Here is a 13,839-nt window from a genome sequence, read left to right as displayed (position 1 = left end):
AGATAGCCAATGGCGTGTAAGGACTCCGGGAAGCGCGATGACGTAAACGTGGACGTCCACGTGATGACGCAGGTGGCGTTACCGTCTCCAAGGAGCGGTCCGGGGCACCGGTTTCAAAGTCGCAGGGCGGGCCGAGTGGACTTCCGCTGCTGGCCCCGGGTTTCACCGCCGTCCTGGAGTCATCCCCCCCACCCCAAACGTTCCTCCAAGGACGCCGCCATCCGGCTTCTTGCGGGCTCCTTCGGCTGTCTCCTAAGTGGCCCGACAGGACCCCAAGTGACCTGCGGGACGCCTGAAGCCACCCGCGTCCCCGTTTTACCGGCCGGGATTCGGGTGAACGTGGAACAGAATTCACTTGGAGGGTCCCCAGCAGAACTGAAATCTGAAGTCCGTTGCCTGAGCGAGGGGCTAGGCTGGGACTCGGGAGAAGAAGGCGCGGCGGGGCTCTCGACGCCGCGTGAGTAGGATGCTGATTACACCGCTCTAGTGCTTGACAACCCCCGGAGCGTTGCTTTAGTTTTGTTTTCCCGCACAGTGAGCTCTGGGGTTTTTCGTTGGTGGTTGGGGGCGGGGGGGTTGTTGTGTGTGTGTGTGTGTGTGTGTGTGTGTTTTGTTATTGTTGTGTGGTGTTTTTTTTTTTTTTAAGAAAATGAAGGTGGTGAAAGCTCCAAACTAAAATGATATCGAAATGGCCACAGAAAACGACTTTCTGAGACATCAAAGTAAGCTCCATATTCCTTTATTGAGAATTTTTACATGTAAGGTTTAATGTCGTCATTGCTGACCAACTATTATTTTTCGAATGCCTGTTTGGTGCATGGAAATTTGTAAAAACTTAAGTTAGCTTTACAAAAAGCTTGGTAGTATGTGTGAGGATGTGTATATACTTAAGCAGAACCGTTGGTAGGTAAATCCTTGTAAGGTTCCTTTAGCTTACATGGGACTCTACTAGACACTAAACATCGTTGTTAGGCTTTTCGCATGCTCCGGAGAAATTAGAGGGCTAATGGCCAGGAAGAGTTTCCAAGTCTGCCATTAGAACCTGTTGGCACAGTTCTGGCCATTTGTAGAGATGTTTATTGAACTCCTGTTTCAGTTATGTGCAAGGCTCTATACAGGTTTAGCTGCTGCAAAAGTGAGGAGGTCAGTTCTACTCTCCAAGAATTTAATTTGAGGAAGGAAATATATAAATTCCATACACTAAAGTGGCAGCAAGTGTTAACTCTTTTGCCTCAGTTTCCTCATAGGGTTGTTGGAATGATTAAATGAGTATTAAAATTTGTAAAGGATTTATAACAGTGTCTGACACTAAACAAATATCCTGAATAAATATTAACTAGTAAGTATTATTATTAACTGTGGTCAAGGAAGATGCCATTTGGGCCAAAACTTGAAGTACTAATATGAATTTACTAGATAAAAAACTGTGTAGGTATCCCAAATAGAATAGTATATGTAGCGTTGAGGGGATTAGGAATAAGTTCTGTTAAAGACTTGCAAAAAGGTTGGCTTGTATGGAATGTGGTTTATATAGGCAAGTAGCAAGCAGGGCAGAAAGGGAAGAATGGGGCTGGATAGTGAAGGACCTTGTCTGCTGTGTGTTGAGTTTGGATCATTGCACAGGTTATAGGAACCACTGAATGGAATTCACTTGAGAGTAGCATGATCAAATTGTGATTTGGAAAGCCTAGTATGGCTGTTATGAGGAATATGCATTATAGCAGAGTGCAGTTGGGTGACTATTATCATACAGGTAGTAAGTGAACTGAGGTAGTACAGTGAGATCGTTGATTAGGGAATTTAAGAGAATGAGGTAGAGGGCAACTGAGGGAAGGTAGGAATAAGTGGTAAGTTCCATTTTGGAAGCTTTATAAACAAGTGGTTAAGAACTCAACCTCTATTCAGTCTGTCTAGGTTCATATCCTGGCTTTATCTCTTTTCAGGTCTTTGACCTTTGGCAAGTTACTTAGCTCCTCTGTGCCTCAGTTTTCTCATTTGTAAAATGGGAAGAACAGCACACTAACCCTCATGGGTTTATAAGGATTAAATGAGATGATGTAAATAAAGCATGGTTTCTAGTACATGTCAAGTGCACTATCTATATTATCTAAAATTATTAATGCACTACAATGATACTATAGCATTAGAATTATTTCTCAGGTTTGAAGTGGGAATATCTGCCACCCGGTAAGGAAGACTGACTGGCCACCATCTTGAGTGGTGGGGATCAAGTGGATCAAGCCCCACTTCAGGCTCCCTGCGCATCGGGGAACCTGTTTCTTCTTCCTCTGCCGTTCCCCCTGCTTGTGCTTGCATACACTCTCTCTCTCAAATAAATAAAATCTTTAAAAAAATCATTTGGGGTGCCTGGGTGGCACAGCGGTTGAGCGTCTGCCTTCAGCTCAGGGCGTGATCCTGGCGTTATGGGATCGAGCCCCACATCAGGCTCTTCTGCTATGAGCCTGCTTCTTCCTCTCCCACTCCCCCTGCTTGTGTTCCCTCTCTCTCTGGCTGTCTCTATCTCTGTTGAATAAATAAATAAAATCTTTAAAAAAAAATCATTTGTCCTTACTTGTTTTCATCCATTTTTGGACTCTATTCTGTTCCATTGATTTGTTTATCTGTTTGAGCACCAGTATTCCAGTGTTTTGATTATTGCAGCTTTAGAGTAAGTCATAGAATCAAATGATGTTAGCCTTTCATATTTGTTCTTTTTCAGTTATTTTGGCTATCCTAGGTACATTGAACTTCTATATGAATTTTAGAATCAGCTTGTCAATTTCTTCAAAAAGATGCTGAGAGTTTGAGAGGCATTGCATTGAATCTATTAATCAGTATGTGTAGAATTCATATGTAATGATATTGAGTCCTCTTAACAATGAAAAGGTATATTCTCTCCATTGATGTATCTATTCTTTTATTTCTTTTGGCAGTATTTTGTGATTTTTAATATATAGGTTTTGCACATCTTTTAATAGATTGATCCCTATGTATTCTGTTTTTGATACTATTGTAAATGGTATTATTCTTTTACTTTTGATTTTTGAATTATTGCTAATATATAGAAATACATCTATTTTTGGCACATTGTACCTGCAACCTTTTTAAACTCACTTATTCTAATAGGTTGTTTTTAGAGTTCATCAGATTTTCTCCTTAGACTGTCTTTTCATCTGTCAATACAGTTTCACTTCCTCCTTTCCAATTTGGATGCCTTTCATTTCATTTTCTTTATTGTACTGGCTAGAACTTCCAATACAGTGTTGAACACAAGTGGTTGGAGTGGACATCCTTGTCTTCTTCCTGATCTTAGGGTACAAACATCTGTCTTTCAAAATTAAGTATGATACTAACTGTAGATTTTTTTGTAGCTGTTTTTAAAATGTTGAGAATATTCCTTTTTATTCCTAGTCCTCTGAGAGTTTATCAGAATGGATGTTGAATTTTTTTTCAAATACTTTTTCTGCATTTATTGAGAGGTTCGAATTTTTTTTCATTTTTAGTTTGTTAATAGGGTGACTTACATTGATTAATCTTCATATTTTAAGCCTGCCTTACCTCTCTTTTTTGGGATAAACTTCTCTTATTCGTGTATTATCTTTTAGATATTGTTAGATTTGATTTTTTAAAAGTTTATATAAAATTTTAATTTTCTATGTCCATAACGCCTTTTTTCCCCGTTCTAATCTCTTTGCCTGGTTTTGGTATTAGGCAATGCTTGCCTCATAGAATTAGTCGGAAAATATTTTGTTTTCTTCAATTTTCTGGAAAAGTTTATGTAGAATTGACATTATTTATTTCTTCCTTAAATGTTTGGTAGAACTTACCAGTAAAGTCAATTGGACCTAGAGTTTTCTTTGTGGAAAGATTTTAAACTATAAACTTAATTTCTTTAATAGATAAAGTGCTACTCAGTAGTCTGTTGTGTACTGTTGTTTTTGTTTTGGGGTTTTTTTGTACTGTTGTTTACAGAAACTCTCCACAGATTTCATATATCCAGAGTTCTCTCTCTGTGCAGCTTTGTCTCTCATACTTTGTCTTGCCAGTTCTAGTTAACTTGGTCTCCACATCCTTAACTCAGAGAATCTGCCAGTCTCTGAGGCCTGCATTATTCCCTCTTTGTGCCATGGCCTGGAAAGTCTCTCAAGTCAGTAAGCTGGAGCAATCATAGGGTTTACCTCATTTGTTTTGCATCTCTCATCATCATTGTCTATTGTCTTGCAAACCATTATTTCATTTATTTATATATTTGCTTTTGGTTGTGTTGAGTGGGAAGGTGGTCCTTGTACTTCATCTTGGACATAAGCAGAAGTCCTATTCAAGTTACCCTCCTTTTTAAATCTTAAACACAAGTTTCTTACTCCCACTGTAACTCTTCTTTGGCTTCATCAAGACTTCTGTTCTTTGAACTCTTCATTTTCCTCAACTCTTTCCCAGTTTGTTTTTACTACTTTCTCTTTTTAAAAGATATATTTATTCATTTGAGAGAGAAAGAGAGAGAGGGAGAGCATTTGCACAAGTTGGGGGAGGGGCAGAGGGAGAGAATCTCAAGCAGATTCCCCACTGAGCATGGAGCTTGACATGGGGCTCTGTCCGACAACCCTGAGGTCATGACCTGAGCCAAAACCAACGGAACCAACTGAGCCACCCAGGCGCCTGTTTTTGCTGCTTTCTTATACAGCCTGTAATCATTGCCCATTAATTCATCTGCCTCTCTTATCAGTAATCTTAATATGATTATACTCCTGCTTTTTGAGTAGCATATACTCAGTAATACTTCATCCCTTGATCAGTTGTTCAGTTTGCCTTGATAGTTCTCACACCCAACTGCTCAATAACCATAGATAAAAAACTCTGCTCTCTGGATAAGTACCACCACAAACTCAAGGTTAACTCCTAACTAAAAAGTGACTGAGCTGGGATTTGAACCCAGGCTGTCTACGTCCAGTGCCTGTATTCTTAACTTCTACCCAGCAAAGAGACTTGCAAGAAAAAAAAAATTATAGGCCTGTTTTACTTAAGCACGTAGAAACTAAAATCCTACATAAAAGGGCGCCTCAGTGGGTTAAGTGTCTAACTCTTGTTTTTGGCTCAGGTCATGATCTCAGGTTTGTGAATTTGAGCCCTGGGTCAGTCTCTACACTGGGTGTGGAGCCTGCTTAAGATTCTTTCTTCTCCTCCCCCCTATCCCATCCCTCCCTCTCTTAAAAAAAAAATCCTACATAAAATATTAATAAATCCAGCAATGAATGTGTGTGTGTATATATGTACATGTATGTGTACATACAATTGTCTTCATATTGGGTTCATCCCAGTAATACAAAGATAGTTAGCATTAAAAAATTATTGAATACAATAAAGAAGACCTAGGTTAATGGAGAAACCATTAACATGTTAAATTTGTGGATTAGAACACTGAATATATTAAATATGTCAGTTCTTCCACAGATTAATGGTTAGACTTAATGCATTCCCAAACTTAGTTTTGACAACATGATTCTAAAATCTAGTGAAAGAGGGGTGCCTGGGTGGTTCAGTTGGTTAGGCATCCAGCTTTTGATTTCAGCTCTCAGGTCTTGATCTCAGGACTCCATGCTGGGTGTGTAGTCTGCTTAAGATTCTCTCTCTCCGGGGCGCCTGGGTGGAGCAGTCGTTAAGCGTCTGCCTTCAGCTCAGGGCGTGATCCCGACGTTCCGCGATCAAGCCCCACATCAGGCTCCTCCTCTAGGAGCCTGCTTCTTCCTCTCCCACTCCCCCTGCTTGTGTTCCCTCTCTCGCTGGCTGTCTCTGTCAAATAAATAAAATCTTTAAAAAAAAAAAAAAAGATTCTCTTTCACCCTCTGCCCCTCTTCCCCCCCCCCCACTAGCACACTCTTTCTCTCTCTTTCTCTCAAAAATAAAAAAATAAAAATCTAGTGGAAGAGCTAGAAAAAGACACGTACATGAAACTTGTTCTCTGAAAGAACAGCAATACAAATCAGTGGGAAAAGGATATTTAGCAAATAGGAAGGAAAGAAAGGAAGGAAAAAATAATAAAGATACCTTTCCCACATATATAGAAAAATCATCTGCAAGTTGATTGAGGAAGTAAATTCTCTTTAAACTTTCAGAAAAAAATTTAAGAGGGTATCTTTATGATCTCAGGATAGGGGAAGACTTCTTCAATATATATAAACATTTTGACTAGAAGAAAAAATATATGAAGAGTACATTAGAGATAAAAACTTGGATATTACAAAAGGCATCATCAATAAAAGACTCCCCCAGCTACAGAAAGGGAGAATATATTTATAATAAATGTAACTGAGAATTGATTAGCATCCAAAATTTTGATCTTTCAAAAAAATAAATTCATACTATTAGAAAAACGGTTAAAGAATATGATCAGGCCATTTATAAAAAATAAAATTTGAAGAACTACTAAAAAAAAGAAAAATGTCAGTCTCATCAGTAACCCAGAAAATGCAAATTAAACAGTAATATAATAAGTACTTGTTGAATCAATGAATGAATGAATCAATCAATGAATGAAATAGGAGAAATTTAGTTATAGTAACATTTTCTCCAGATTAAAGTCAGTCTCTGGAGATTGAATGTGTTTTGCTCAGTAATCCACAATTGACTTCTTTTTTTTTTTTTTTAAGATTTTATTTAATTTGACAGAGAGCATGAGTGGGGGAGCAAGAGAGGGAGGGGGAAAAGCAGACTCCCCGTGGAGCAGGGAGCCTGATGACCTCAGCCGAAGGCAGATGCTTAACCGACTGAGCCACCCAGGCTCCCCCACCATTGACTTCTGAACTTATATTAATCACTGTGAACTCAGATTTAGTGTTATTTCGTATTTGAAAACGATATCACATGGGGGGGAAAAGGTGGTTTGCATTGAAATTATTATATTCATGGCCATAACTCCATCCTCCTCTTGAGACTCATAGGGAAGAAGAGTAATAGGCAGAAACCAGATCCTATATGTGGTAAAATTTTAGTGCTATGTGTCAAGTAACTATCTTAAAAGTTCTGTAACAATAAAAACGTGGATAATTTCTTTTAAGCTCAATAAAATTTAAAAACCATTTATGTTATCAGTACTCTATGATTACTTCTTTATCAGAATCACATATATTTGTCATATTTCACCACTGAATTGTGTGTACTTTCAAGGAAGAAACTATTATCTGACGTTCCAAACATAGAATGTATATACTATGTGTGTGCATATTATATATGCATTTTTAAACTCTTATAGTTAGTATGTATTTTTTTATGTATATATGTTATGTATAACATACGTAGAAAAGTATGTAGTTTTCTACAACTGTAGAAAAGTAAAGAAAACAAATATAAAGCTAAGTGAATAATTACAAGGTTCAAAACTCAAATAACCACAACTCAGATCAAAAAATAGAACATTTCCAGGACCTCAGAAGCCACTTGTAATCATAATCTCTCCCTCCTCCTCAAAAGTAATTGAAGATAACTAAAGTCTTCAATTTTACACTATAGTTTTGCCTGTGTTTGAGCTTTATATAAATGGAATCATAAACCGTGTATTCTTTTGTTTTGGCTTCTTTAACATTATGTCTTTGAAATTTATCCATATTTTTGTATGTAGAGGTAGTTTGTTCATTTTTGTTTCTATAAAATATTCCAGTTTTAAATTTATCACATTTAACTGTTCTTCTTTTGATGGATAATTGCAGTTTCCAGTTTGGAGGCCACTGAGATTAATGCTGTTATCAACATTTTTTGTCATGGCCCTTGGTGCTCAAGTGCACACATTTTGGTTATGTATATTCTTAGGAATTAGGTATATGCTTAATTTTAAAGTTGTACTAATTTACTTTCCCACCAGTAGTGTAGGAGAGTTTTCATTATTTTACATTGTCACCAATGTTCTATAACTTTAGCTCTTTATTGTAATTTTAATTTGTATTTTCCTGATGCCTAATGAGCAGTTTTCCCATGTTTATTAGCCCCCTGGGTAACCTTTTTGTGAAGTGTCCTCTCATGTCGTCTTACCACTTTTCTATAGGATTGTCTGCCTTTTAATTGACAGTTTTTTTGTATATTCTAGATACACGCCCATTGTCTATTATATGTGTTGGAAATACCTTCTCCATGTTTATGTCTTATATTTTTACTCTTAAAAGTCTCTTTGTTGGGGCGCCTGGGTGGCTCAGTCATTAAGTGTCTGCATTCAGCCCAGGCCTGATCCCAGCGTTCTGGGATCGAGCCCCACATCAGACTCCTCCGCTGGGAGCCTGCTTCTTCCTCTCCCACTCCCCCTGCTTGTGTTCCCTCTCTCGCTGGCTTTCTCTCTCTCTGTCAAATAAATAAATAAAATCTTAAAAAAAAAAAAAAAGTCTCTTTGTTGAACAAAAGTTCTTAATTTTAATGTGGTTCAATTTATCAGGTTTTTTTCACTTATGGTTAGTGCTTTTTGTGTTCTGATTAAAAAATCTTTCCCTACCCTAAGATTATAAAGATTATTCTATTCTTGTCTAGAATTTGTTTTGGCCTTCACAGTTAGATCTTCATTTCACCTAGAATTGATTTTTATGGATAATGTTTTCTTTTTTATGAGGATATCCAATTGACCCAGAACCAATTTTAAAAAGATTATTCTTTCCCCCTCACTGCTCTGGAGTGACCCTTCAATCATAATTCAGATATTCTAAATGAACATAAATTTAACTTTGTATTCTTTATTCTCTTCCACTGGTCAATTTTGTTTATTTTTATACAACTATCACACTGTCTAAATGACTGTACCTTTATAATTAATCTTGATATCTGGTAAAGCAAGTCCTCCACCATTCTACCTTTGCAAGAATGTCTTAGCTAAGCTTGTTATGTTTCCACCTATATTTTAGAATCAGCTATTAAATTTCTGCAGTATCATCTTTTGGAATGATAATTGAGTTTGCATTTAGTCTACCTATAGATCAACTTGGGGAGAACTGATGTCTTCAATCCTGTAAACCATGAGTATCTCTCTCCACTTATTTGGTCTTTAATTTCTCTCCTGAATGTTTCATAGTTTTCTGTACACAGTCTTACACATCTTTTGTTTAAGTCTTTTTGATTTATTCCTAGACATTGGTTTTTTTGTATGGTATTATGATATCTTTTATTCTAACTTTGTTGTCAGTATATAGAAATGTAATTATTTTTTGTATATTGATCTTGTATCCAACAACCATGCTAAAGGTCATTATTCTAAGAATTTATCTGTGTGTTCTCTGGGATTTACCTATGTCTATACACAATTAACTATGGATAATGGATAGTGGGTTTTTTTTTTCTTTTCAGTCTTTATACCTTTTATTTCTTACTTGCCTTATTGCATAAACTTAGACCTCCAGTAGAGTATGAATAAATGTTAAGAGAATTTGTCCTTATGTCATTCCCAATTTCCAAGGGAAAGTTTTCAACATTCTCATCCTTAAGTATGATGTTCGCTGTGCAGTTATGTAGGAATCCATTGTTATATTAAGGAAATTAACTTCTGTTCTTACATTCCTGGGGCTTTATCATATATTTTAATTCATCAGATGCTTTTATGCATGATTGTATTTGTTGGTCTTTTTTGTGTGTTTATTTTCAGTTTCTTTGGGGTGGGCTTATCTTTATTATTTCCTTCATTTGATGGTCTTTTGGTATAATTTACTTTTCTTCTTACTTTAAGTCATTGACTTAAGGCTTTTTTTCCTAGCATATGCAATTAAAGCTATAGATTTTTTTTGAGCAATTTCTGAGGTATTAACATTTTCAGTGTCAATCAGTTCAGAATACATCCAAATTTGTTTTGTAATTCCTCCTATGACCCATGGGTTATTAAAAAGTAATTTCTGAACTTCAAAATGTATGAAAAATTTCCCTTTACTTTTTGGTTTTTGATTCAAGCTTATTGTGCAGTTGTCAGGTAACATGCTGTCTTTGGCTTTCAGTCTTCTTGAAAGTTGAGATTTACTCTACTGCTAGCAAATTATCAGTTTTAAATGATCCATGTGATCTTGAAATAATAAGTTTTGTACATTTACTGTGTTCTATTGTATGTTTTCTTGATGTGAATAAAAATATCAATCATCTTATGCTTACTGAGAGCACTTGGCTTTATTCTAGTTCTTCATTTCTATTACCTCTTACTCACCCCTGTATAATTCGGAATCTTTGTCCGTTTCTCTTCTGTGTGGAGGTTTGTCCTGGAACTGAATTTCAGCCAGTTTTCACTATTGGAATAAATATGGCTATAGTTTTATCTTTTCAGTTCTTTTTACTTCTAGTAGGAGGAATTAAAAAAAAAAAAAAGTGGAGAGTCTTGTTTTACTTCTGCTAACCTGCAGAGTAAACCAGGAAAACAAAGAATTAAAACTTAAGAAATCAGAAAAATTAGTTCTTTGCAGCTCTTCTTTTTCCCACTAGCAGTAGATAGTTGGCTTCGTGTATAGAAGGGCCTTTTCTTAAATTCCAAAAACATGTGTTGAAATTGATGATTCATTTTGAGAAGCAGTAAAGACTAGCAGTTTTGCATTGGATATATCAGATAACTACCTTGTTTATAGTTTTTAAATATTGAGCATTAGCCAGTGAACTACAGATTGTTTTTTTTCTTTCTTTCAGATCAACAACTATATGAAGTTCTTAGACGGTATCAAATGGAAAATTTTTCTAAATATTCATCGGTGCAGGTATGTAAATTAGTTAAGGTCTAACAAACTAGGTTCAAATTTGGTTGTAAATACATTTATATAAATAAATTCTATTTAGGATTATTCTCATGTGAAGTTGCCTGCAGCATTTTGAAATTTGCTTACAACTGGGATTGTTATAGGGGAATGCTTGTTTTTGCTTAATGAAAGTAGTTCTTTGACCATAGAAATTGCCTTATTTTCTGAGTTGGAGCTTAGGTGTTATGTATGATGTTAAAATGTGAGTTCTAAAATGAGAATTCATTGACATTTTGAAACCTCCTAAAATCATTTCTTCAGGTACATTTTGTAGTAAGCTTTAACTTGAAATTCTCATAAATTATGGCAAGTAAAAACTAAATCAAAACAGTAAACAATATACAACACTGTTTTTAATATTTCTTTCCTTGGGTGCATGTTCTTATTTAAATATTCTGTTAAAAAAATTTTTTTGAGCAATAAGGTATATATATTGATGGACTCTGAGTTACGCAATATTAAAAGAAAAACAGTAGCTCCTATATTAATGATAGCTCCCTATTGAATTAATAAGGACGTGTTTTGCTTTTGACATCAATGAATCTTGTAACCAAAACATTACTGTTTTGGGGCACCTGGGTGACTCAGTGGGTTAAGTGTCTGACTTTTGATTTTGGCTCAGATCACGATTTCAGAGTTGTGAGATCGAGCCCTGCATTGCTCCGTGCTAAGCATGAAGCCTGCTTGGGATTCTCTCTTTTCCTCTCCCTCTACTTTATCTGCTCTTCCCCCCCAACCCCCACTCATGTGCACTCTCTCTTAAAAAAATTGTTTTTAAGGTATTAAAAAGGAAGTTGTTTTTAAGAAATTAAAAAGGAATAGTTTCTCTTGTTGACTTGACAATACTTATCCTTATAGATACTTTCTTTAGTGTATTCGCAACATATATAGCCTGCTGCTCTGTTTTTATTTACAAAGACCAGACTGAGTTCAGCGGGTCTTAAAACTATCCATCCACTATGTTAATCATAACAGCGGGTCTTAAAACTATCCATCCACTATGTTAATCATAATATTGTTTTTCTTACGTTATTTTGTTACTCATACTTAACTAAGAACTGTTATCATTTAGGTGAGAGAGAATCTTTTATAATACAACAGCCTCTAAATTTTGTTCAGATTCTTAGGTTCTTTTTCTTTTGCTTAATATCTTACAGAATATGCCTGAAAGGAGGATTCAAACAAAAGAGTGATTTTAAAGCCCGAGGAGATCTCTGGGCACAGTATTATATCATATCTACTGTACACTATGGCTGACTTGATTATGAAAGGTGGTTTTACCAGATAAAACAATGATTGTACATAGCCCTTTAGATGCACCTGCCTTGTACATTGTGATAATTAATTAAAGCCTCATGGTAACATACCAAGTAAGGTCAAGTCTTCTCTTATTTAATAGTGTACTCTTGTGAAATTATAGCTCCTTTAATTCTCTAAAGGTACATGCTCTTCTTTTATGGGTACTATTATAGTCATACAATCAAATCTTGATTCCTATCTCTTATTTTTGGTAGTAGTGTATTTTTTCTGCCTAAGAGTCTTCTGCAGTTCACTGTCTCTTCAGAACATGTTGCTCTCTCAAAATACCAGTTCCCATGGGTCTTGCCTTTCACTGCATAGTTTGCAGTAGTGAGAAAGGAGGTGAAATGAGAGTATGAGAGAGAAAGAGAGAGATTAATCTGCTTTCTAGCAGTAAGGTCCATATCCTTGGCCATATGTAGTACATTCTTTGGTTCTTCACCCCAGAAACATTATTCTGATTTCTGAAAAAATGTTCAAGAGGAATTTTTTTTATTTTTACTTTTTTCTGTTTGTAGTAAAGGAAGACATAGAAGTAGGAGGAAACTATTATCAAAGGTTATGTGAAACCCAGGAGCACTGGCTGAGATCTCTTGTCACTAACTTTAGTGATTGCCACTAGCAACAGAAATCCTTCATAAATTTATGTTTGCCCTTTTTGTTCAGCTATGTTCCCAGGTGCCTAAAACAGTTCTTGTTAGTAGATGCTCAATAAATATTTGTTGAATGAATAAAACAATTATATCCTACCTTTACTTTCCTCCTACCTACTTATCTTCCAACATCATTTGAGCTCTATGTGCCACATACAGTGAAAATGGAGATGAAAAAGTCATGATCAGCTTGTGAAATACAAACAGTTCATGCTTTTTAGTTCTATCCCAATGAAATGCCCTCTTCCTTCCTCACACTAGGCAAATTGCCAGGATTTGTGTTAAATGAACATACTTTATGAAACTTTTCTAATATTAGAAAAATAAGGCTGCCAGAATTTGATATTTATTTATTATATTTTAAGTTGGAATTTCAAACTTGATTTTCTATAGAAACTGTATTATAAGTGATAGTTAAAATTCTTTTGTTTATCACTATGTAATGATCATTTAGGCTTCCCATGGATCAAAGAAAGTTTTGTGAATTGCCTTAAGATTTTTTTGTATAGTATTGTTTCTTAGGAAAATACATGATAGATTTATAATAACTAATGATACATAAATTGTATGGATTTAAACTGAAAGTTGGATTTTTCCCGTGTGTAAAGTAGCTTGTATATTTAACATATTTGGTTCATTATACTTTAATAATTCATTTATCTTTTTTTTATTTATTTTAAAGATTTATTCATTTATTTTTAGAGAGAGAGTGCACGCACATGCACAGGGGTGAGGGGCAAAGGGGGATGGAGAGAGTCTTAAGCAGCCTCTGTGCTGAGTGGGGAGCCCAATGTAGGGCTGGATCTCACAACCCTAAGATCATGATCTGAGCCAAAATCAAAAGTTGGAAGCTTAATCAACTACACCAGCCAGGTGCACCCATTCATCTTTAAAAAAAAAAAAAAAAAAAAAAAAAACTTCTTATAATTATATGAACCTTCTAAAGATACTTTAAATAACAACTAGTTTCTTGAAAGATCCCTTGTGAAATTTAGTTGTCTTTCTTTGATCATTCTATGTTTTCTATATAAATAAAAAATATCTCAAGTGGCATTTCTCTCAGAGTGTAGTAGTGGGCACTGCATGACAAATATTGAAAGATTTTAGTCAAGATGGTGGAAACTCTCCCTCTTTTCCAAATTATTTGTTCCTACCTT

The 13,839-nt window shown here is 35.7% G+C and overlaps 1 protein-coding gene across 1 annotated transcript in view; it reads left to right on the top strand.

The window, feature by feature from the left end:
- The first annotated feature begins 9 nt into the window (after nucleotides 1-9).
- The window catches only part of SCLT1 (sodium channel and clathrin linker 1), a 204,364-nt gene continuing 190,534 nt past the window's right edge, over nucleotides 10-13,839 (top strand). Inside the window, exons 1-2 of the mRNA XM_045798986.2 lie at nucleotides 10-457; nucleotides 10,624-10,691. Of these exons, the coding sequence (XP_045654942.2) occupies nucleotides 10-457; nucleotides 10,624-10,691 (516 nt within the window). The remainder of the gene's footprint in view (nucleotides 458-10,623; nucleotides 10,692-13,839) is intronic.

The sequence above is a fragment of the Ursus americanus genome, chromosome 13 (assembly GCF_024610735.1).
Source record: "Ursus americanus isolate L20-20 chromosome 13, mUrsAme1.1.p, whole genome shotgun sequence".
Lineage (NCBI taxonomy): Eukaryota > Metazoa > Chordata > Mammalia > Carnivora > Ursidae > Ursus > Ursus americanus.
Note: the sequence above shows the minus strand (reverse complement) of the source record. Positions and strands in the feature narration are given on the sequence as shown.